The sequence below is a fragment of the Acipenser ruthenus genome, chromosome 41, assembly GCF_902713425.1.
Source record: "Acipenser ruthenus chromosome 41, fAciRut3.2 maternal haplotype, whole genome shotgun sequence".
Classification (NCBI taxonomy): Eukaryota; Metazoa; Chordata; class Actinopteri; order Acipenseriformes; family Acipenseridae; genus Acipenser; species Acipenser ruthenus.
The window spans coordinates 5,661,223-5,687,362 of record NC_081229.1 but is presented as its reverse complement, the minus strand read 5'-3'; the positions used below and the strand labels follow the sequence as shown (position 1 = coordinate 5,687,362).

Genomic DNA, 26,140 nt, shown 5'->3' with positions numbered 1-26,140 from the left:
CATCTCCTTCTGCTAAAAACCTGGGTGTTACTCTTAACCCCTCCCTCTCCTACTCCCTGTCATGCACTTGCAGCTTCTTTCCTAGCAACATCTACTGAATCTGTCCTCACTACTTATAATACCCAACTCCTGGTCCAAGCTCTTGTACTCTCCAGACTCGACTACTGTAACTCTCTCTGTGCTGGTTCCCCATCTTTGGCTAGTGCCCCCTTCAGCCCATTCCAAATTCTGCTGCTTGTCTTGTTTTTTCCAAACCTTGCTACTCTCATGCTACCCCTCTGCTTCGCACCCTGCACTGGCTGCCTATCTCTGCTCGCATTCAATTCAAGACCCTTGTTCTTGCCTACCGCTCTCTTCACCAGACTGCCCCCTCCTACCTCCCAATCCCTCGTGTCTCCCTACTCGCCCTCTCCGCTCCTACTGTACAGGCAGACTGGTCAGTCTTCCCTCCACTCTCTATCCTCCCATGCCTGCTCCCTCTGTTCCCTAGAACCTCTGGGGTGGAACCAGCTATAGGAGAACTTCCGCCCAATTGAGACGCTGAGGAAAATAATCCGTTATACAAAGACATTAGAAGTGCGTGTAGAAAAGGAGAATCCATACTAATGGGGGATTTCAACTTCCCCCATATAAAATGGGAAAACCCAGTGGGGAGCACGACGGACGAAATTGAAATGGTGGAAATGACAAATGACAAATGGAAATGACAGATGCTTCCTAACTCAATTTGTCAAGGCACCGACTAGAGGGGAGGCATGCCTTGATTTAGTCTTTTCAAATAACGAAGACAGAATAACTAAAACAGAGGTCAGAGAGCCATTGGCAAACTCAGACCACAACATGGTCTCATTTGAAGTGTTTTTTTAAAACCCCAAAAGTAATGACTAATGCTAAGGTTTACAATTTTAGAAAAACAAACTGAAGGTATGAAACAGAGACTGACAGAAGTAGATTGGAGTAAAACAGAGAAAACTTCCACAGAAAAAGGATTTTTTAAAAATGTAGTACTAGAGGTGCAAAACAACTACATCCAAAAGTAGACAAATCTAAATCTAAAACAAAATGGTTTAATAGATCAATTAAAAAAAATATTCATCGAAAAAAGGCACTTTAAAAGAGTGTTTAAAAGGGACCAAAAACAAAGTACACAGAAAGAATACTTGGAACTGCAAACACACGTCAAAAAGGAAGTTAGAAAGGCCAAGAGAGAGATATAAATCAATATTGCTAAGGGGGCTAAAACCAATTCCAAAATGTTTTTTCCAATATTATAACAGCAAGAGAACATTCAAAGAGAAGGTTAAATGTCTAAGAGACACAAATGGCAAAATGAAAGATGAAGAAAAAAAATAGCAAATATATTAAATGATTACTTTTCACAGGTTTTTACAAAGGAGGACACGGACAACATGTCCCACATGTCGACCTGTTCCTATCCAGTTTTAAATAACTTTAACATAACAGAGGCAGAAGTGTTAAAGGGACTAGGAGCTCTTGAAATAAACAAATCCCCAGAGCCGGATGAGATCCTCCCAATAGTCCTCAAAGAAATGAAAGAAGTTATTTACAAACCGCTAACCAAGATCATGCAACGGTCTCTTGACACAGGGGTTGTACCGACAGACTGGAAAATTGCAAATGTAATACCGATCCACAAAAAGGGAGACAAGGAGGCTGTGTGGTCCAGTGGTTAAAGAAAAGGGCTTGTATCCAGAAGGTCCCTGGTTCAAATCCCACCTCAGCCACTGACTCATTTTGTCACCCTGAGCAAGTCACTTAACATCCTTGTGCTCCGTCTTTCGGGTGAGACATAGTTGTAAGTGACTCTGCAGGTGATACATAGTTCACACACCCTAGTCTCTGTAAGTCGCCTTGGATAAAGGCGTCTGCTAAATAAACAAATAATCTGCTAAATAATCTGCTAAAACCAAACCAGGTAACTACAGACCAATAAGCCTGACTTCTATTATATGGAAACTATAATAAGATCCAAAATTGAAAATTACCTATTTGGTAACAGTATCCAGGGACAGTCAGCATGGTTTTAGGAAAGGGAGATCGTGTCTAACTAACCTGCTTGATTTTTTTGAGGATGCAACATCGATAATTGCAAAGCATACGACATGGTTTATTTAGATTTCTAGAAAGCTTTTGACAAAGTCCTGCATAAAAGATTAATTCTCAAACTGAACGCAGTAGGAATTTTAGGAAATGCATGCACATGGATTTGGGAGTGGTTAACAGAAATAGAAAACAGAAAGTACTGATTAGAGGAGAAACCTCAAAATGGAGCGAGGTAACCAGTGGTGTACCACAGGGATCAGTATTAGGTCCTCTGCTATTCCTAATCTACATTAATGATTTAGATTCTGGTATAGTAAGTAAAGGTCATTTAAACTAAATGTGTTAATTAAATCAATTCGTTAATGCTTTGAAATTGAGTCGATGAGGTCGTTAATTAACTAATTTCTTGTTAAAAAGCTTAACACCTACATCACTTCGTGTCTCAATGACTAGATAAGTGGAACTCGTTAATCAAAATACATGTTAACGAGATCAAGAAAAATGAATGAAAGCATAATTCACTGTTATGGAAACTACTAGCGTACAGACTCTCCCATCAGCGAGCAGCAGCCAAATGGAAATAAAAAATAATGGGAATAACTATGTTGTGTATCATTTGTAAACTTCATTTAAAATTGTGCATTTTGTCCTGCAGAATGTACATTTATTTTTAACAGTTCACATATAAAATACTGATTTATGATTATCTGGCGTGTGGGTAAAAATCGGACGGCACGGATTAAAAAAAATAATAAATAAAAATTAAACCCCACTTACCCTCTTTATTGTGGATATTTTGCCACAGTTTACTATATACAACTCTTTTAATATGCATTTTGCAATCTTTTTTTGGTTAAAAATAAATACCATAAGTTATCTATTTATTGGTTGGAATTTATTTTCTTAAGTTGAGATCTACTTTTGTCTGTAATTTAGTCTGTACGATTGTAGCCTGTAAATAAATACGTTTGAAGTGCCATTTGTGTTTGTAGTTGTTAGCTATATCATACATGTACTGTATACCATGTATGTAACTCTTCATTATACATTTGTTAAGCTTTTAAAATTACGATAGAACGCCCTACCCAATACACAATGTGTTTATAATTAATTGTTCAGTGAATTCCTCTAATCATGCATTTTCTCTGGTACTCTTAGCTCGCCTCCGCGATAAATAAACTCAACATGATTAGAAGTAGTCACCTAACACTTACAGTATAATAAGAACATTTTATATGCATACAAACGTGTGAAGGTGAACATGTACATTGTACATAAAGTGTGGGGGGAGTTTGACAACATTAAATACGTTTTGGCAAATTTCATGTGAATGACCTCGATCACATTCCTAGTGGATCTGTGTGCCCTTCTACGCCTGTTCTTTGTTCTTGTGTGGATAAGACACAGGTGTTAAAAGTCAAGGACGCATTGCAATCACCTAAGGAAACTTATTGTAATATCTAACATGCCGTTTCCTATACCAAGATTTCAGTTGTATAATTCAAATAAAACCTACAGTAGAGGTCAGCTGTCATATAATGTACGTATGCAGAATTCAAATAGGATACAGTTGCATTGATAATTTCTTGGTAGTAACATTACACTTCGTGCAAATAACGGTATATAATTTTAGCAAAACAACAAATGTTCCATAAGGTTACAAATGGTTAAAACAAGTGAATAATTCTCCTTCATAACCACAAGTATAGAAAAGGCTAAAACATTTTCATAACTACAAATATTGAATTATCAAGGTTGTCTGTAAGAAATTAACTCTGGTCCTGTACACGCTCCCTCCCTGAGCCGCAGTCTTACATTTCTGTTTCAAGGTGAGTTATATACTGTTTCGTTAATTAAAACCCTCCTTTTCCAAGTGCAAATTAACTCCTGATAAATTATAACAATTAACACGGATTTGCTTTTAAATTCCCACGCAAACAAAAGAAATAGTCACAAGAATCACTGCTCGTTAAGATATTTACATTATTTAGTAAAATAACATAATTTCGGAAATCACATTAGGCAGGGGTGAAATTCTGCCGGTACTCACCGGTACTCTGTACCGGGACTTATTTTGATAAGAACATAAAAACATAAGAAAGTTTACAAACGAGAGGAGGCCATTCAGCCCATCTTGCTCGTTTGGTTGTTAGTAGCTTATTGATCCCAGAATCTCATCAAGCAGCTTCTTGAAGGATCCCAGGGTGTCAGCTTCAACAACATTACTGTGGAGTTGGTTCCAGACCCTCACAATTCTCTGTGTAAAAAAGTGCCTCCTATTTTCTGTTCTGAATGCCCCTTTATCTAATCTCCATTTGTGATCCCTGGTCCTTGTTTCTTTTTTCAGGTCAAAAACGTCCCCTGGGTCGACATTGTCTATACCTTTTAGGATTTTGAATGCTTGAATCAGATCACCGCATAGTCTTCTTTGTTCAAAACTGAATAGATTCAATTCTTTTAGCCTGTCTGCTTATGACATGCCTTTTAAACCCGGGATAATTCTGGTTGCTCTTCTTTGCACTCTTTCTAGAGCAGCAATATCCTTTTTGTAATGAGGTGACCAGAACTGATGTCAGTAGTGGGTACCGGGATTTATGTAATCTGCTTTATTTAATCTGCTTTTCATCCAAGTCTACTTTTATACTGTTTCTGCCTGGAAAATCTTTACATGGAATAGATAATGGCAATTAATCTACACAAAAAAACACAACAGAGAAACACACAGAATATATTATTGTAGGATAAATAAAAAGTAAAAAATACATAAAACAAACAGGCATATATGTTCTAATCCCTATCCAAGGCTATTATTGTAACATGGCCAGGTCCTGTTGTAGGCGAGTACCCAGGGTCTGGAAAGCATGGGGATTAAAATGGCCAAGTACATCATAGTAGCAGTGCCTGTTACATAAAATATTTGAGGGGTATTTTAGCCCCTATTGTGCATTGTTTGACTTAGACATTTTTGTATCATTTTTTCATAGCACAGCTGTTTTGTTTTTTTATACCATTTTTTGTAACATCATCCCTTTTTTTAGGATACCTTGAAACAAAACTCCCTCTCTATTGCAGTTACCGCACAGTGCAATATTTGTGCATGAGTACCCGCACTTTTTTGTTGAGAATTTCACCCGACGATTATTTAATAACGAAATAGGCATAACGACGTTTGAAAATTCCAAAAGCAATGCTACATACCGATTTCTTGATTAACACTGGAGTTATCATTTGTGAACTTTTGAAAATCCTGCCCAAATTGTCTTAATCCTAAATTGTTATTTCTTATCTCATATTGTATTCTGGCGTCTGCCAAATAATAATAATAATAATAATAATAATAATAATAATAATAACATTTCTAAATCTGCATTAACAAATGGTGGTATGCAATAAAGAGCAGTTTTTTCTTCATCAGCACCACAGCAAAGGCAATCGCTAGGGCTATCGTTTTCTTAAAGGGAATGTCAGTAGCTCCTGATTTACAAGCAGCTTTTGCCTCCCACTTTTTCTTCACTGGTCAGTGCTAACGAAATTCCGCCAGCGCTGCTCAAACTCCCTTCAAAATCACAGCATGAAGGGAGCAGTGCAATCCAGTAAGCACTTTTACGTTTGCGTTTTATCAAAATCAAGCTGAGTTATATTACTGTTTTAGGATTTACTAACTGCTGTGTTTCTTTTTTAAAGAAATGTTTTGACAATAGGCCCCACATTTTTCTCTTACCCAAGAACTCCTCTCTGATGTGTCCAGGGTTTGTGATACCCAACAAGGCGCGTATCTGCTTCACAGCATCCTCGGGTTTACCTCCCATATTCTTCTTTCCTGAGGGGAGGGAAATCACACAGTATTTCAACAATAATAAGGTTACCAGCAGGGCCAGTGCTAGGATTTTTGCCACCCTAGGCAAACGAAATTTTGTCGCCATCCCTTTTCACTCTTTATCGGCGTATAAACAAATTATTGTACACCAGATTATGTTTCTTTTGTTGTTGTTTTTTTACATCGTCACAAAACTATCTACAACTATATACAATCATCACTCTGGTTACAAACGGTAGTGACATCTACTGTCAGCTCTACAATGACAATACATATGATAAATTGATTCTACCATCATACATGAGCTTAGAGTTATAAATAACAATTGATACAGGATATGCAGGTTACTTCAAACACATCATATTTTCATTGTAACTTATTTGTACAGTACGGTATTGCGTTCCGTAACTACTATAAAACTGGTGTCTAACGTGTAGGTTAGTGATCATATAATCGTGCACAGCAAATCCTCTACAGGCAGATCTTTGACTTAAGAATTTACTTTAAAGAATTAAAGAATCTTTACTGGTGTGTTATGAAAATGCTTAAAGCCACACAACCGCTCTAATTTAGGTGCCTGGGCACCGATGAAGCAATCTCTTTTCCTTGTTGTGTCAAGGCTTAATAAGCCGTGCGGAAATCAAATAATTTTTTCTGACCTTCAAACAGTGTTGCCAGTTTAGCGAATTGCTCGCCAAGTCTAGAGATTTTAAGGGCTGAATTGGCGAGATTTGTTGTCAAAAGCAATTATCTACAAATCTAGAGATTTTCAGGAGAGTGATCAGATAATTTCAGAGATATAAAATCGGTAAACGTTTCGATTATCCTGTATTAGCAACATACTTTTATAAGACTCATTGTCAGGGTAATTAAATGAAATCCAATAATGCCCCGCCCCATTTGAATGCGCAAGGAACTTCAATGCGTCCTTTGCTTAGCATTGGGCTCAACAACCACAAGCCTGTTCCCAGGGGAGACCAGATTTCGTTTGACACCACTTGATTTAGGACTACACCACTGCTCATGATATGGTTCCGTAACATCAGCAATAACTTTTGCAGAACAAGAAACAGTGATCTAAGGTGTTGAACTTTTTATGACGAACGAAATGTGAAGTATAAAATCTAATTATGTACCGTTTTTGCTGCCCCCTTCAATTTGCCACCCTAGGCGGCCGCCTGTTCTGCCTATATGGTTACGCCGGCCCTGGTTACCAGCCAAGCAGGCAAACATAAGAACATAAGAACGTTTACAAACGAGAGGAGGCCATTCGGCCCATCTTGCTCGTTTGGTTGTTAGTAGCTTATTGATCCCAGAATCTCATCAAGCAGCTTCTTGAAAGATCCCTGGGTGTCGGCTTCAACAACATTACTGGGGAGTTGGTTCCAGACCCTCACAATTCTCTGTGTAAAAAAGTGCCTCCTATTTTCTGTTTTGAATGCCCCTTTATCTAATCTCCATTTGTGACCCCTGGTCCTTGTTTCTTTCTTCAGGTTGAAAAAATCCCCTGGGTCGACATTGTCAATACCTTTTAGAATTTCGAATGCTTGAATCAGATCACTGCGTAGTCTTCTTTGTTCAAGACTGAATAGATTCAATTATTTTAGCCTGTCTGCATACGACTAATGCCGCCTTCAGTGTTATTGATGGAAACGTGATTGATTATCGAATACACAGATAAATAAACAGATACATAAATAGCAATACCGTCAGTGATGAGCAGAACAACGTTCCTGACTTCTTCAAACTCATTTTTCATTCTAGCTTTCAGAAACGACATATCCTTATATACAGTGTCCAGGGCTTCTTTGATATTGGTTCCAGACTGCTCCTGGTGCACTGAAACAATAAGCATACATTCCAACATGGATAAGTGACACTTCTGTGGTGGCAGGATGTCTTGGTTTAAATAGGATCACTAAGTGTTATGTTACAACACTGCCATCTAGGGGATTGGGGATGTTACTTCAGCGTGGGATATGTGAATGGTAATTAATACAGCCGGGTTGTTCAGTTTATACTCCAACTCCCATCCTCTTTAGTAATTACACAACTTCAACCTCCTAAACTCAGTCTGAGTCACAGTAAAATGAAAACATCTTTTGTCAAAGGCACTGAAAGGGTGATCAAAACAAGACTCACCAGAAAAATCAAAGTCCTTCAGCTGGCTGTATGCTTTGCCCATGTCAATTGTTTCGTCCACAATATCCACCATCTTCACAGCTTTTGTTGCAAAAGACACAATGCCCCATTTTGGATCGACTTCATAAGAACTAATCTGGGAGGAAAAGAACAGAAAAACAGAACAAGATAAAGGCGTATTATTAACAGGCTGCAATATGAAATAAGTTTCCTTTTTTTACTGCCCCCTACAGGAGAGACTGCCTTTACAAGCAGGGGGAGGGTGTGTACAGAGATCCCAGTTAGACAGGAGATGAGAGACCCAGGGCAGCTTTTAACCTGCTTTACACTGCCCCCTACAGGAGAGAATGTGCCTTTACAATCAGAGGGAGGGGATTACATGGAGCCCAGTTGGACAGAAGTTTTACCTTGTCCATAAAGTCCAGAGCGCATTTCCTTGATCTTTCTAAATCCTCTTTTTCAACACTTTCAGAAGCATCTAAGATGATGTAGATGTGAAGTTTCCCTCCTTTCCTGAGGGCTATCTTTCTTCCAAGTTGTTCTACAAAGAGCAGGCAGCAAAACAAAAAAGTGTGTCAGTAACATTAATACCAGAAGAAATGTAATTCAATGAGAAATGCTTCAACTGAAAGTCAATTGAAAAAGACTTTCAGTCATACCATGTGTCACTGAATTCATTAAGTTTCCTTTAGTGTTTCTAAAGTCAGTAACATACTGTACATAGTGTACAAAGTGTTTTGTCTAAACTTTGTCAACTCTGCTTAGGATTTAAAAAACACCTGGAATAAAACATATTCCTTTCCAGCCCTGGTTGCTCTTCACTGGACTCACTGTGTCCTGTTTGAATGACAGAATTGAAAGTTTAAACCAGAACTCTTCACCTTCGCGAGCGGTATAGTGAAGCAGAGCCACGGGTGAGGTTGAAGAGGCCAGGCTAAGTAAAAATAAATCTGTTATTTTCAGTTGTGGCGTGGCATATTAGATTTACACAGTGAGTGCTTCTGTATTTTAACTGTCCTCGCCCTTGTAGTCTTTTTAAACCACATTAAGAGCTTTGAATAGGATACTCCACTTACAAATGAAAAGAGACAATATAGGGGAGCAGGGGTGAGGCTCTGCTTTCCTGGGTGAGGGGCAACACTGTGAATATTAACACCCCTGTGGGAGCCTCTGCTTTCCTGGGTGAGGGGCAGCGCTGTGAATATTAACACCCCTGTGGGAGTCTCTGCTTTCCTGGGTGAGGGGCAGCGCTGTGAATATTAACACCCCTGTGGGAGCCTCTGCTTTCCTGGGTGAGGGGCTGCGCTGTGAATATTACCCCTGTGGGAGGCTCTGCTTTCCTGGGTGAGGGGCAGCGCTGTGAATATTAACACCCCTGTGAGAGGCTCTGCTTTCCTGGGTGAGGGGCAGCACTGTGAATATTAACACCCCTGTGAGAGGCTCTGCTTTCCTGGGTGAGGGGCAGCGCTGTGAATATTAACACCCCTGTGAGAGTCTCTGCTTTCCTGGGTGAGGGGCAGCGCTGTGAATATTAACACCCCTGTGAGAGTCTCTGCTTTCCTGGGTGAGGAGCACCTCTTACCTTCACTAGGAGGTGCGTCTGAATCTGCTACATGGAGCAGCGCATTGAGGGAGGTTGAGAAGCTTTGAGAGGCCTCCTCTGGTGTGTCATAGGTGTTCTTGTCTGCAAACACAAGAAACAAACAGGCACCACAAAATGTTACACACAAGTTTGTATTATTAAAATGGGGTTTGTGCCAGTCTTGGCTACTCCTGCCAGTTAAAAGTGTTTTAAAATAACTAGAAGGAACAATAAAAGTCTATGACAAATGTTTCAGCTAGACGTGTTTCTGTACATGAAGTGAGGCAGGGAAGTATATTAGGGTTGCACTGTGCAGCAGGTGAGGTATTTGTACACTGAAGCCTGTGCAGCGCTGATATACTTCCTGACTATACCCTTTGGAGTATTTTCCTCTCTACATTTGTCTTTTAAAGGAAATCTCTGTTTAAATGTTTTCTAATTGTACTTTACAGATATCCCCTTAATCCCCCTTATTGACAATTAGCGTTGGTGATGATGTGACTGTATTACTGTTAAATAAAAAAATAGAAAGCAGACTTCACTTTTAAATAGCATAGCTAACTGTGTTTCATTACATAGAAAACATATACAACACCCACTCGATATATCGCGGGTGTCGGGGTCCAATACAAATCCGCTAGTATATATCGAGGGCCGCTATATAGCGAGAGACCCACAGAAAAACAAATAGACCTAGGCTAATAACAAATACTGTACAACCATTCCCTCGTTTTATCGGGGGCGTCAGGGTCCAGTCTAAATCCTCTACGCAACATGCTTTTTCTCATTTTTCGTATAAAAAGCAGCACACAGTTTTAATTCGTAAAGCGGAGGGCAATTGCTTCTCATCAACTTGAGTCCAATAAATTTCACGAGTCTTCCTCCTTTCTCAAATGCACAAACCCGCTGTATTGAAAGAATCAATTCACATGGAAGGGTTGTTGCTAGGGAGCTGACGTCACTGCCCTGTGACTTTTGCTAGTGCGTAGCTGCAACTCGTGAGATCCTCGTTGACTAAAATAAAAATCGCTTAAGCATGTAGATTTTGAATTTGCTTTGTGTTATTGTGCAATACGTGTGTATATGATAACAGTACGATATTAATGCTTTGTTTTTAATTGTTTTGTGTAGTGTTGTTTGTGATGTGCAGTACGAAATAAAACGAACAGTAACTCTAAGTGCCTATGTAAATTGCAGATAAGGTATTCGCAGTTAGACAATGGAGAGCCATATATATCCGAATCCGCTGCGAGCGACGATATAACGAGGGGTGGGTGTATAAGTATTTATTTTTTAGACTTACTACTACGCGGTAAGTCCGTGTTTTGGCGCGCGTTCGTCCTTGAAAGGCTAAGTGGAGTTTTTTTTTTTTTTTTGTTTTTTTTTTGTAGCGGTTATTTCTGTCTGGATCGGTCGACGATATGGCGCCAAAAATCTCGAAATATGTGATATTTGATTTTGTCAATGAACGGAAGGATTGGTCTGGAGGAAGTGACCGTGATTCAATGTGATAAACTACAAGAAGTCAGGAGGGGGTCTGATGGAGTGAAGTGGACAGACAGAAAAGCCTACCCAGCAAATATTCTGGATTTAGGAGGTAAGTTTGGTCATAGACTCAGAGTGCTGACTTATTTATTTACTCTGTTTTATTCCAAATGTAAATGTAATATTCAACTGTAGCCTGAATATGGAATATAAAAATCGAGTTAGTTTCAGGTCACATTCTAAAACAACGAAATAGTAGTAATATTTACAGCCACTTAAATCTAGTTAAAGAAAGGGCACTATCATTAATGTTTAATACATTTACATTCAATAATACAGATATCATTTACAACGGGACAGGGAGTACTAGATAACAAGTAGTGGTTAGGGCTCTGGACTCTTGACCGGAGGGTCGTGGATTCAATCCCAGGTGGGGGGACACTGCTGCTGTACCCTTGAGCAAGGTACTTTACCTAGATTGCTCCAGTAAAAACCCAACTGTATAAATGGGTAATTGTATGTAAAAATAATGTGATATCTTGTAACAATTGTAAGTCACCCTGGATAAGGGCGTCTGCTAAGAAATAAATAATAATAATAATAATAATTCAGACGTGTAACGTAACATGGCAACAGGCATAATTGGAACGGCTGCTTTGTTCTGATTGGACCATATTATATTTGCATGACAAACCAGATACCACAAATGGCAGCGACGTTGTTGCGCAGCAACAAACATTTCTGATTTCATGTGTACACGATCTTATAGTGCACAAGTTAGTGAGTACATCACTGGCACATTGTGTGTAAGTAGTTAATCAACACTTTGAAATAAAAATTTCCTTAATTTTAAATAAGAAAAGATAACGTTCCCCCCCCCCCCCCTTTTTTTTGGCTAAAATGCCCTTCTCTCCCCCTCCCCCCCCCCTTTGGCCCCCGTTGAGAAAAACTGGTCTAGAAGATTATACTTGACCTTTGATCCATATTTGGCTCCTGTGCATCCCGAACACTTTCAAACAAAATGTCTCGTTTTAAATCACTTGACAACACCCACAATTCACAAGAAAACACAAGCAGTGCTTTCTGAGTGGATGCGGAGATTGCGTCCAAATGATTAAAAATAATTAAACTGAAAGCAGGTCTTCTCCATTTCTTGCCGCCGGCGAAAAGCTACAATATGCCTTTTCATGTTTTATACTTTATTTTAGTCAATGTTCCACTTGGAACATTGACTTCTTCATTCACACTGCCTCATGCTGTTGTCTATGGTACTGTTTCTGTGATGTCTTTTGCCTTGTGGATTTTCACCACTCCATGCTTCCAGTTGCGTTTTCTTTGATGTTACAGTATATCATCTGAGGGGCGATTACTTGGGGATCGGATCAGCCTTCATTTTAAGTTTACTTATAATTAATGATTAATGTGAATATTATGTCATGGAACGTGCAAGGACTTAATACAGTAAATGCCTTGATTTTGTGCACAGCAAACGGATAGCTATTGCTCTTGTACAGGAAATTCACCTAAGATTTTGTAATGTACATTGATTTCAAAATAAACATTTTAAAATGATTTCCCACTTGTGTGTCTCTACTAAGACGAAAGGGGTGATTATTTTAGCTGAAAGGAAACTTAAAATCACTATTGAAAGACAGAAGGGGCTACTCCGAGGGTAGATTCTGTTTTTGTCACTTGTTTTATATAATATTAAATTTATCTCTGGCCTCGGTGTATCCTCCTAATGTTTTTGACCCAGAATTCCTTGAACAAATTAGGCTTGAGCTGTCTGTTACACAGGATAGCTCACTTCTTATAGGGGGACACTTTAATGCACCTTCTGATCCCGTATTGGACGTCTCATAGTACACCTCCTTATCTTTTGCATCCAGATCTCTCTCCAGAAATTCACACAAGAATTTAATCTGTGGGATCCTTGGTGAATCAATAATCTGGGACTTTGTCAATCTCCCGACCTGTGAGGGCACAGTATAACAGGAACAGTGTGCCCCGGACTGGATGGTTTGATAGTTTATTCCAGGGTCAGTTGGCCATCCAAAAAGGGGGCGAAGCCACAATACTAGAAATCAGCGCCTTACTGTGGTAGGTGATGTGTCAGTCATGGATTGGAGGAGACGTGATTGCACTCGCTACCAAAGGGGGGCGTGACTGAAAGTATATCGGTGTGTGGCCGAACGATCTGTTCCTTTGTTATGGTTGCGAAACAGAGCACTGAAAACCATAAAACAAAACTGTGAGTGTTTCTATTTTTGTTAATCACTGTTTATTTGTATTTAGTAGACGGCTAACAACCAGGAGCTGTTGCTGTTCCAGCCAGCATTAAAACCCGGATTCCAAATACTGCACGAGTAAATATTCACCACGAGCACTGAAGCACCGCGAGAAAGGACGTGGAGCCATGCCTGTATTCTTGTATTATTATTTCGGGACTGAAACCCTGTTTTGCTTAGCTGTGTAACTACACGTTGCTGTATAGTTGCCAGCATTATTATTTAACTGTGCCAAACCGTGAACACAATTAAAACAATTGGAACGATCTGTGGGCAGTTTTAGAGTGATTTGATTTTGGCCATTCATATATCAATATGATTTGTACTCTGTACAATAACCCTACTGCATGTGTTCAAACTGGTTCTGTTATATCCTCTCAGTTTCCTCTCGAACGAAGAACACAGCAAGGATGTCCTCTATTGTTTGCCATCTCATCGGAGCCTCTTACTCAGGCCGTCAGACAAAGTACTGTCATAACAGGGGTGTACAGGGATCCAAACACCATGTATCCCTTTATGCTGATGATATACTGTTGTTCTTATCTGATATCTCAAAATTGCTTCCCCAGGCCCTTAAACTATTTAACAACTTTGATGTAATCTCTGGTTATAAAATAAACTGGTCGAAATCAGTCTTATTGCCTTTGAATCCTGCATCGAAAACTGCTCCCCTCCTCCTTCTGATCCCTCTCCAACCTCAGTCTGCTGGCTTCCCATATCTGTGAATTAAGATATATTCTGACATCCAACAAATTTGCAAAGACACATTTTTTAGACCCAAAGACCCAAAACACTTGGTGGATTAGCATTATTTAACTTTAAATTCCATTATTGGGCCTTCCAATTAAAAATACTTAAGATCTGGCTGAATCCAGAGATTTCGGTCTATTGGCGTCCCATCGAAGAATCCTTAGTTAAACCAATCTGACTTCATGACCTCCTTAATTCTCGCTTGGCTCGACAAGTAGCCAGTGGAGAACCACCTGTACCCGTACCATTACCGAGCCCTCATGGGTCAGATGTGCCAGTGGAGAAGAGGTATAAAAATCTGGCACACCAATTGATTCATTTTAAATTGACCAATAGATTTTACGCAACTCCTTATAGAAGATTGTCCCAGACCCTCTGTGCTCAGGGTGCAGTTGGTACATATTTGCACATGTTTTGGGAATGCCCCAAGATGCACATTTTTGGAAATGTATGATGTCAGTCATGTCTAAGTTACTTGAACTGCAGGTACCACTGTGTCCCAGACTGCTCCTTCTTGCGGATGACTCCCAATTGGCCCTTTCTTTGCAATCAAGGTGACTCGTCCTAGCGGGACAGCCAAAAAACGATTCTAAAGGGCTGGGTAGAGTCTGGTCTACCCTACAGCATCACGTGGTTACGTTACCTATCTGTAGGGATCTACTTAAATCACGGTAAATTTACGTATTTTTCACGGGTATGTTGTGGAATAAAATTAGGATTTCACGGACATTTCGCGGACAAGTTTAAACATTAAAAAAAACCTAAGTAGACAGTATTTCAGAACACTATAAAGCCTACAAATAGTGGTACTTGCTTCCTTACTAAAACAGAGTGCTGGCATTTGTTAAAGGCGAGTATGCAGCATCCCCCTGCAGTTGACTTGCCCATACATTGAGACTGCACGTCTGCATCCACTGAATTGGTTGGAAGTTAAGGCAAAGCTTTGCCAAGTTATACAGATGTGGAAATCGATTAGAAACAGCCCAAAAACTCAGTTACACAAGGGCATCTGGCATACTTTAATAAGGTCAATTATTATTATTATTATTATTTATTTCTTAGCTGACGCCCTTATCCAGGGCGACTTACAATTGTTACAAGATATCACATTATTTTTTACATACAATTACCCATTTATACAGTTGGGTTTTTTACTGGAGCAATCTAGGTAAAGTACCTTGCTCAAGGGTACAGCAGCAGTGTTCCCACTGGGGATTGAACCCACGACCCTCTGATCAAGAGTCCAGAGCCCTAACCACTACTCCACACTGCTGCCCTATGCAGCACGTTCGTTGTCATGTTATTTGTCCCATCCAATAATTTATTTTATTAGTACCGAGTCAAAACAAAGAAGACGTGGCTATTCGGGTCTAAAATTCCAATTGTAAGCAGCAGGTTGAAGCGAGGTGGCTGTGCTGGATCGTTTTAGTACTGATTTAACTTGCAGACAGGAATACTTTTTGTCTGCACTGACTTTCCAGTTTGGTTTCTGAAAGCTGTTTATTTTACGTTCTGTTCAGCAGCCTCTGTAGTAGCATTTTGTTTAATGTGTGATTCTGAAGCTAAATAGCGACCGATCGTATTTCCTCCAAATACACACTAAGATATGGAAAACAATTACCTCAGTCTGCATGTAGTTTCTTTGGGAAATATCTTAAAACGATCATCAGCCGATATATACTTTGCTTTTTTTGTCGTCCATTTGTACTATTTTCCCTCCAATGCTGAAAACTAGATTTTAGCAACCTAAATCGAAACAATGCAGAAGGAAGATACGTAGTTTGCGTCACTTGTGTTGTGCAGTAGTTCATTTAAACAAGTTTTCTTTTTTTCCCCCTCCGTACTTGTTTGTATGCATTGGCCCCTAAGAGGTGAATTTCGCGGTGACCCCTCAATTTCACAATTTCCGCGAAATCGCGATTTAGGTAGGTCCCTACCTATCTGACATAATTTTGCTGGAAAGATCCACAACAAGGCTCCACCTTGCTATCCCAGCCACATTAAGTGCTTGGTCAACAGCAGTAAATACTGTAAATGCTTTTATTTTTAACAAGAAACCCACAACGTTTTAATTCTCTTATTACTGCCATTTTGCTATCATTTTTTTTAAATCTGTTATTACTGTTTTGACTCTGCTATTTATTTAAGCATATATTTTTTAGCATTGATTTTATTTTTATTTATTTACTTCAGTACAGATTGTATATTTTATTTTGATGTTTCTTTATTGTAAAACTATAAACAAATAAATTGTTCCCAAAACAAAGCTGCATCATAAAATGTGCGTGAAGTTTGACGAGCAGCTATGTTAATATAGCGGTACTGTATCGAGAGTAATAAAGGTAGTGGGCTTTACTGTTTACAGCAGCTCTCGAGCACCACAATAATTGACATGCACAAATGTAAATTGGTCCTCTAACCCTGAATCCAAGTTGCCCTCAAATCCAACTCACTCCTCCCAAATTTGGACTTTTATGTCATTCCAAAAAGTGCAACTTAAATTTGAGTAAATACTGTATTTTCTCTGCTCTCTAGTATTGGTACTTTTGCTTATTTCTTTAAAACAAAACTGCACATTTATTTCAAGTGCACAGCAACAGTGTTACGTGAAGCTGTAAACATACACATTTACATAGGCCTATCATTTTTTGTCAATCACTGATTTATAAATGTGATGGATATTATAATCGATAATGAAAGTGATATTTATAATATCAGGAGTGAACAATTCTGTTATCTACATCCCATACCAAAGTTTCCGCACAGTAAAAGCACAGCAAAGTGTAATAAAGCACAGTGAAAGCATGGTAAAGCACAGCAACGTGGAATAAAGCACAGTGAAAGCATAGATAACCCAGAGAAATGTGGTACATCATAATAAAAATCATAGCATACTGTGGTAAACCAAGGTGAATGCATAGTATGTATGTATAACCATGGGGAAACTGCAACGTTTCTGTTCAGATTTACTGTGGTAAATGTTTATAAGGGATGGCATTCTATGTAGGTGACACTCACAGTAGCAGGCTGGCTCGGTGCCGGTCCACTCATGGTTCTCCTGGCACACCCGCTTTGCGGACCCGAACATGAAGAGGCCTCTGTCGCACCAGTAGGTCACCTTGTCATCGATCCCGAACCTGTCCCCTGTCCTGCGGGAGCCAGGCGGAGTGCCGGGGTTAGGACAGTGCTCCGCTGTGCAGGGAGGGAGGGAATGACAGAGCAATGTCACACACAAGGTTAAAGGGGAACCCCCTTTCCCTCCCCCCTCCCCTCCGTCTCCACCTCTTCACAACCATTGCTACAGATGCGGATTGCTCCGCTCTCTCTCTCCCCCTCCTCTCTCACGCAGTCATTCTCTCCCCCTCCTCTCCCTCTCAACCTTTCTCACACCCCCTTTATGACAGTCGCTGTCACTCTCCTTCCCTCCCATCCTCTCCCCCTCACTCACAGCCATTGTCACACTTTCTCCTCCCTTCCCCTTCCCCTCTCCCCCTCACTCACAGCCACTGTCATTCTCTCTCCTCCCCTCCCTCTCCCCCCTCCCATCTCCCCTCCCCCTCACTCACAGCCATAGTCACACTCTCCCCCTCTCACTCACAGCCGTTGTCACAGATGGGGGTCTCTCCGCTCCATTTCCCGTTGGGCTGGCAGGTTCGAGTGGGGGACCCCCGTAGCTGGTACCCCTCAAAGCAGGTGTAGGAGGTGCTGTTGCCCACAAGGTACTCCCCCAGCATGGGCTCCACCGACCCGTGCTCCAGTCTGGAAGGGTCTGGGCAGCTGATCCCTGAGAGTCAGAGAGAGACACAGAGAATCACTCACACACAGCCCATGCAGTCCAGGGTAGGGCTTCACTCACTACAGTAAAACCTAGATTACCTTAACCCTGATCATCCCCCTTCAGGGATGGAAATTAGACTCCCATTGCACAGCTGTTTGATCCATTCCTGGTTTTACTGAGTTTAATAAGACACACCTGAGTTTATTGTCTATACAATGTAAAACCTGGAATGGGTGTAACTGCTATGCAGCAGAAGTCTTATTTCAAACCCTGCCCTTGTTAACCTGTCCTGTTGTGTGCTGAGCTCTTCTGCCCTGTTCTCATAGAAAACTGGGTTAACCAGTCCTCACTCCCTGGTATAACGGTGGAGCACTGCATATTATGTATTTAAAAGTAATGGGGTTGAAGTATTTCTTTTTGGGAGAGGTTTTTTGATTGGGGAAAGTCATTCATTTCACAGGTAGTTTGATTATCCAGACCCCCCTTCCTCCAGCATTACAAATATTAAAATTCCATTCAGTGAGAAAGACTGTTGCGGTGGAGTTTGCAGAGTTTGTTGTTGTGTTTCTGTAATGATGAACTGAAACAAAGCCATGTCACCCCTAGCTATTGACTCGATGTGGTAAATTTAGAGAGACTCAAAGAAACTCAAAGGAAATTCAATGACAAACATTTCAATGTCTTCAATCAGAAGGGCTTCCCATAAAAGCGTTTTACATTGAGTTTGATGGGTTGTAGTGTTACTGAAAGAAACGTATTAAACTCAATGGCAAATCGCAGCTACAGCGAGAAAGAATTTGGGTGGAAACTTTAGTTTGAGTTTGCTGAGTTTGTGACGCTGCTCCTGTGACCTTTCGCCCGGGACTCACACTTGCAGACCACCTCCCTGGCGGTGCCCCCCGTCGGTGTCCTCAGGGGGCTCCAGTATCCGTAGCGATCGCACTTCTGGCTCTGCACGGGGTAGGGGTACATGCCCTGGGGGCAGGTGTACTTCACCACGTGGCTGTGGCTCACGCCGGTCGGCCAGTAGCTGCCCCCGTTAATCTTGATGGAGTCCATAGCGCAGTCAACAGTCCTACGACGAGGGCCTGAGTGAAACACAGGCACACAGTTAGAGACACAGACATATAGAGACAGACAGAGACACAGACACAGATAGGACAGCCAGAGACACAGTACCACATCTAAAACCATGTTACTTTTAACAAAGGACTGTATTTCCCCCGTGAAGGAAACCTTTCATTTTCACAGTGACTTTACCGTTTAATTCTAGATAGAGGAACCAGGGTGAGTCAAGGGACTACGGGTGAGTTGCAAATTAACACAATACTCAACCAAACAAGTACTATGCTGGTCGAAATCCAGCACAAGTTTTATGTTCCTCCTCTCTGAACAACCAACCCCTCGGTTAGCAAAAGCTGCTGGTTTTTATTTTGTGGTCAAGGGCTTAACCAACAAATTTGAGCCGCTTCAACATTTAGATGCCCAAAACAAACATCAAGAGAATGAAAGGAACAACATCCAGGACCCTATAAACAGTGCTGGCCAGTGCTGCACTTAAACAGAAAGGGAACCAATCTACTCGGAGAAAGGATCCTTGAGGAGGTCCAGAAGCATTTCAACTAGAAAGGAAGGGGGGAAAAAACAAAAAAACAGAAGGGAGACCACATCAAAACAAGGGCAACAACTCAGGTAAGACTAAATGTATTTATCTTAATGCTAGAAGTCTCAGAAACAAAATGTTAGAACTTGAAGCTACTGCACTATATGTAAACTGATGGAAACTATAATAAGATCCAGACTTTTTCGACCTGAAAAAAGAAACAAGAAAAAGGATGGCTGTTTTTTTAAAAATGAAGTACTAGAGGCGCAAAACAATTGCATCCCAAAAGTAGACAACTCTAAATCTAAAACAAAATGGCCAAAATGGTTTAATCAATTTAAAAAATATTCAGAGAAAAAAGGGCAGGATTTACTGGGCCCTGGTGCAAGACTGTGAATAGACCCCTCCCCCCCACAAAAAAAGAAAAAGAAAAACACACAGAGCAGCTCTAGCATTATTTGTTTATTTATTATTATTATTTGTTTATTTAGCAGACGCCTTTATCCAAGGCGACTTACAGAGACTAGGGTGTGTGAACTATGCATCAGCTGCAGAGTCACTTACAATTACATCTCACCCGAAAGACGGAGCACAAGGAGGTGAAGTGACTTGCTCAAAATCACACAATGAGTCAAGTTGCTGAGGTTGGATTTGAACCGGGGACCTCCTGGTTACAAGCTCTTTTCTTTAACCACTGGACCACACAGCCTCCTCAACACAACCAAAAGAAAACCCCTGTAAATAAATACATCAGCAGCAAAATTTGAGTCGATCAAAAACGTGTTTTTTTCCCCCAACAAAACCTATTCTAATGTTATTTTAAGATGTCTGTGAATCAGACAGTAATCAATCAACTGCAACAGTATATCCAAACATTTAAATAAATTATGTAACATGATTAATCAATGATTAATAACTCAATTTAGTTATTATTCAAACATATGAATAGATTCAAATTAGTCACAAAAATGTTTTAATCATAGGCATCAATTGGGTTTCTAAATGAATGTTATCAAGTACAAAAGTTAGTATGAAAACGTTTCCATAAAAAAACACATGTCTGCATCAAAACTTAGCCCACAGTACAAATGCATTCAATACATATGAACACACAACAACAACTATCCCAAAAGCATGCCATATTTACCATCCATTGATTACATGTGCCAGCAGAAAATGGCTACAGAATATACAAGTGGCATTTTCTGACCTCAAAACACAACTTGCCACAATTTACTACCTAATTTTTCCTACAGAATATTCAAGTGACATTTTATGACCTCTGTGGAAGGGTTGGGGTATTCACTGACACGGGAGACAGAAAATTTTATTTGCAAACACCGCAGAGGTGCCCAGATTTATTTATTTTCTTTTTTTTATTATTTATTTATTTTAGCCCGCAGAGGGCGCTGTTGTCCATGGCCTGTATACTGCCAACAGTAAACCAGGACCACAGGGTTACCAACACAGGTATACCATTCTGTGCACCTACAAGTGCTCAAAAATAATAATGTAAACAGAAGGCGAAAGAAAAAGGGAAAATAAAACACAGTAATAAAACTACAAACAAAAGTGCTGCTTATTATTTGTTTATTTAGCAGACGCCTTTATCCAAGGCAACTTACAGAGACTCGGGTGTGTGAACTATGCATCAGCTGCAGAGTCACTTACAACTACGTCTCACCCGAAAGACGGAGCACAAGGAGGTTAAGTGACATGCTCAGGATCACACAATGAGTCAGTGGCTGAGGTGGGATTTGAACCGGAGACCTCCTAGTTACAAGCCCTTTTTCTTTAACCACTGGACCACACAGCCTCCACCACTTATGCAGTGCCCCCACTGCTGCTAAGCCAGTCAGCACAGGTCTCCGTCCTACACTCAGTTGTTCCTATACACTGGGGTTGGCCAGGGTTCCCTGTGACTCTACACACGTCAACTCGGGTATGTATTTATTTATATTGCTTTGTGAAATTAATTATTATGGAAGGCTGTCCCTTCAGCCGGGCTCGCCCGCTCCTTGTTTCACTCTAGCCTCTTCTGTCAGCGCCACTGTATTTCCCCGAACACGGCCACCCGAGTGCACAACCAAGCCAGTTCTTATGGGCCGAGCAGTCTCCCAAGGCCCGCCCCTCAGCCACTCAGAGAGAGGGAAAGCACACACACCCTCTTCCCCACCTCTCCGTGTCATCACCATGACCGACAGGCGGATCCCACGAGACTGCTGCCCTCTACCTGCAGTAATACGGATGTGCCAGATAGTCAGTCCAGATCTCCCCTGTTACAACCTGAAAATACAATTTGCCACAGTTCACTACCTAACTTGCCCTTTAGAATATGCAGGAATGGCATTTTCTGACCCCAAAATACAACTTGCAACAATTTAATATCTATTTTTTCCTGCAGAATATGTAGTGGTGGTATTTTCTGACACTGCTGTATGATTTACCGTCATGTACTACCTTCCTTTCCTGTAAAATATACAAGGGTGGCAATGTCTGTTTGGGTGGCAAATTTTGGCAATTACAGGGTCTCTCAAAAGTATTCACCCCCCTTGGACTTTTCCACATTTTATTGTGTTACAACATGGAATCAAAATGGATTTAATTAGGAGTTTTTGCCACTGATCAATACAAAAAAAGTCCATAATGTCAAAGTGAAAAATAAAATCTACAAATTGTTCTAAATTAATTACAAATATAAAACAGAAAATAATTGATTGCATAAGTATTCACCCCCTTTGCTATGACACACCAAAATAAGCTCTGTTGCAACCAATTGTCTTTAGAAGTCACATAATTAGTTGAATGGAGTCCACCTGTGTGCAATTAAGGTGTTTCACATGATTTCAGGTTAAATACACCTGTCTCTGGGAGGTCCCACAGTTGGTTAGTACATTTCCTAACAAAGACTACATCATGAAGGTGAAGAAACATTCAAAGCAAATCCGGAATACGGTTCTTCAAAAGCACCAGTCAGGGGTAGGATATAAGAACATTTCCAAGGCATTGAATATCCCCCGGAGCACAGTAAAGTCCATTATTAAGAAATTGAGAGAATATGGCGCATCTGTGAATCTGTCTAGAATAGGCCGTCCTCGAAAACTGAGTATCCAGACGAGAAGGGCACTAGTCAGGGAGGCCACCAAGAGGCCTATGGCAACTCTAAAGGAGTTACAGTGTTCCACGGCTGAGCTTGGAGACACTGCATACGGCAACAATAGCCGGGTGCTTCTCAAAACTGGCCTTTATGGGAGAGTGGCAAAAAGAAAGACATTGTTGAAAAAACCTCGGCTAGAGTTTGCCAGAAGGCATGTGGGAGACTCTGAGACCAAGTGGAAGAAGATTCCATGTTCTGATGAGACCAAAATAGAGCTTTTTGGCCTCAACGCTAAGCGGTATGTTTGGTGCAAGCCTAACACCGCACATCATCCTGAGAACACCATGCTGACTGTGAAGCATGGTGGTGGCAGCATCATGATATGGGGATGCTTCTCTGTGTCAGGACCTGGAAAGCTCGTGAAGATTGAGGGCAAAATGGATGCAGCAAAGTACAGAGAAATCCTGGAGGAAAACCTGCTGAAGTCTGCAAGAGACCTGGGACTTGGGAGAAGATTCATCTTCCAGCAGGACAATGACCCCAAACATACAGCCAAAGCCACACTGGAGTGGCTTAAAAACAAAAAGGTCCTGGAGTGGCCTAGTCAATGCCCAGGCCTCAATCCAATTGAGAATATGTGGAAAGAGTTGAAAATTGCTGTTCACCAAAGGTCCCCATCCAACTTGACGGAGCTTGAGCAATTTTGTAAAAATTGCAGTGTCCAGATGTGCAAAGCTGGTAGAGACTTATCCAAATAGACTCATAGCTGTAACTGCTACCAAAGGTGCCTCTACCAAATATTGACTCAAGGGGATGAATACTTATGCAATCAATTATTTTCTGTTTTGTATTTGTAATTAATTTAGAACAATTTGTAGATTTTATTTTTCACTTTGACATTATGGACTTTTTTTGTGTTGATCAGTGGCAAAAACTCCTAATTAAATCCATTCTGATTCCATGTTGTAACACAATAAAATGTGGAAAAGTCCAAGGTGGGTGAATACTTTTGAGAGCCACTGTATATCTGTCACAAATTACTACTGGTAGCAAATTATGTCAGGGAGGCATATTCTGGCAGTACACATGCAATTATATTTATCATTCCAGAGAAAGATGCTCTCCATGATATAAAAGTGGCATTTTTACTAAGTGTCTGGCTTTCCATATGTATTGGAGGCTATTGATTGCACCCATGTAACACTGTCACCACCACCAGGATACAGAACATATCTTTCGTAACAGGAAGCAGCTATCCTGGCACAGCACATGACATGTACATTCTCAGACAGTCTGGGATATATGAAGAGTACAAGGCAGGTGTATTTGGAGCTGGTTGGCTTCTTCTCATATGGAACAATTTCTTCTATGTTAATATATTTCTATAGTCACCAGGTATGTGTTATATTTAGGTAGGCTATGCTTAAAATAGCTTTAAATATACAAAAGAAAATTATGGAAACTGTAAAGGTCCAATAAATGAATGTACACAGAGTGAAAGTTGCTCCGCAGTCATAACTACAAGCAATCAAACGACATCTAATGTTAAAAAAAATGATGTTTCACCAAACAAGATCTCTAGACTATTCTAGAATTACATTGTAACTGCAGTTTGAGATCACTAGACTAGACTGTACTAGAATTACATTGTAACTGTGTTCCTGTATATCAGGGGGTTCCAATCCTGGTCCTGGAGGGCCAGTGTCCCTCCTGGTTTTTAAGAACATGAGAACATAAGAAAGTTTACAAACAGGAGGAGGCCATTCAGCCCATCTTGCTCGTTTGGTTGTTAGTAGCTTATTGATCTCAGAATCACATAAAGGATCCCAGGGTGTCCGCTTCAACAACATTACTGGGGAGTTGGTTCCAGACCCTCACAATTCTCTGTGTAAAAATGCCTCTTGTTTTCTGTTTTGAATGCTCCTTTATCAACTGCAGTTACAATTACATTGTAACTGCAGTTTAAGATCACTAGACTAGACTGTATTGGATTTACAGTTAACCCCTACAGGTAGCAGCACATGTAACAGAACTTCACTGAAAGGGTACATTCTGTATCAATGACATTTTTATTTATTTATGCCATCAAAAATAAAATGTTACCCATAGTCTGAATACATAAAACAATATGTATTGTATGGTATATATATAGATAGATAGATTAGATATAGATATGGAAAAGAGATCAATGAAACACACTTACTTGCATCTGTGCATAGAAGCAGAGTTAAAACTGTGAATATCCACGGTACAGCCAGCATTGTGAACTGCGGGACTGCAGAACTGATGAAATCTACAAGTAATCAGGCAACATATATCCCACTCCTTATCATTTATTAACCCAAACTCAAACAAACTTTTTTATTATCACAGAGGAATGTTACACAGAAAGATAAACAAATAACTCAGTTTGACCTTTTTATTGATTTCCTCCAGTCATTGTATTGCCTCTCCTAATGTGTGGGAGGTCTCAATATCTATATATTGTTAAAAAAATAATAATAATAAAATTATATATATATATAGCGCTCGAGCGGTCCCCATATGTCTCCCCTGGTAAAGACAGAACTGCGTGGTGTCATACAGTAAGTGACCTACAAAAAATAACTGGTTTCTTTTACATCAACAAAAATACAAATACCTACAAACTGACCCCCCCACGCTGTAGATTCACCCTCCATGAGCAGCAGAAACTAGGACCCCACATCCTGACACCCCCACACTGTAGATTGTGTGTCTCTGCGTGACAGTGTCTGGTGTCTGTCTTTTCATGACAGTGTCTGTGTATCTCTGTCTTGCGTGATAGTGTCTGTGTGTCTGTCTTTGCGTGACAGTGTGTGTATCTTTGTCTTTGCGTGACAGTGTCTGTGTATCTCTGTCTTTGCGTGAGTGTCTGTGTATCTCTGTCTTGCGTGACAGTGTCTGTGTGTCTGTCTTTGCTTGACAGTGTCTCTGTGTTGGAATCTCGCTATTAAATGTATGGAGCCGCATTGTTGGTTTGTTTTTGCCTGTGCAAACATAGGATTCAGGATGTTGGGAAACCCTGCTGTCTGTAAACAGTTTCCAGGAAATGGCTGTGTGGACTTTGCTGACAAAATCTAAGCAAACTTCTGATTTGCATATTGACAAGCCTGTGTGTACATGCAAAATAGAACAATCTTTCTTACCACTGTTATTTAAACTAATGGCTTTTTTTTCCTGAAAGCTGAATTATTTTCTGTAGTTTGATAGATTTAGAGTAGATAGGGGGGCTGGTTGAAAAGACACATCAGCACATGATTGGAATGGAATGAGGAAAGGTGTTCAGAGCCCGGCATTTAGGATTCTGCAGACAAGCTCAAATCAGCTCAAAGCCAGGTAAACACAGATTAAGACAAAATTATAATAACTCAATATTGAAGGAGCAACAGAACCTAGAACCAGTCAAACAGAACCTAAGAATCCACTACTAGACATAAAAACAGCATTTTGAGAAACATTTCTATCCCCTATTTTTTTTATCAGCTGCAGCAAAAATTGCCAGAATTCTTGTTT

At 40.4% G+C, this 26,140-nt stretch overlaps 1 protein-coding gene across 2 annotated transcripts in view; it reads right to left on the bottom strand.

Annotated features, from left to right (window-relative positions):
- Positions 1 to 24,888, bottom strand: part of LOC117964906 (complement factor B-like) — a 37,471-nt gene extending 12,583 nt beyond the window's left edge. For both annotated transcript variants that reach the window (XM_059010751.1, XM_059010752.1), the window contains exons 1-9: positions 24,810 to 24,888; positions 18,776 to 18,994; positions 17,727 to 17,912; positions 17,147 to 17,320; positions 9,606 to 9,707; positions 8,431 to 8,564; positions 8,024 to 8,159; positions 7,589 to 7,720; positions 5,786 to 5,884 (exon numbers count right to left, since the gene is read on the bottom strand). In XM_059010751.1, coding sequence (XP_058866734.1) covers positions 5,786 to 5,884; positions 7,589 to 7,720; positions 8,024 to 8,159; positions 8,431 to 8,564; positions 9,606 to 9,707; positions 17,147 to 17,320; positions 17,727 to 17,912; positions 18,776 to 18,994; positions 24,810 to 24,867 — 1,240 coding nt within the window. In that variant the 5' untranslated portion in view covers positions 24,868 to 24,888. The remainder of the gene's footprint in view (positions 1 to 5,785; positions 5,885 to 7,588; positions 7,721 to 8,023; positions 8,160 to 8,430; positions 8,565 to 9,605; positions 9,708 to 17,146; positions 17,321 to 17,726; positions 17,913 to 18,775; positions 18,995 to 24,809) is intronic.
- Between the last annotated feature and the right edge of the window lie 1,252 nt (positions 24,889 to 26,140).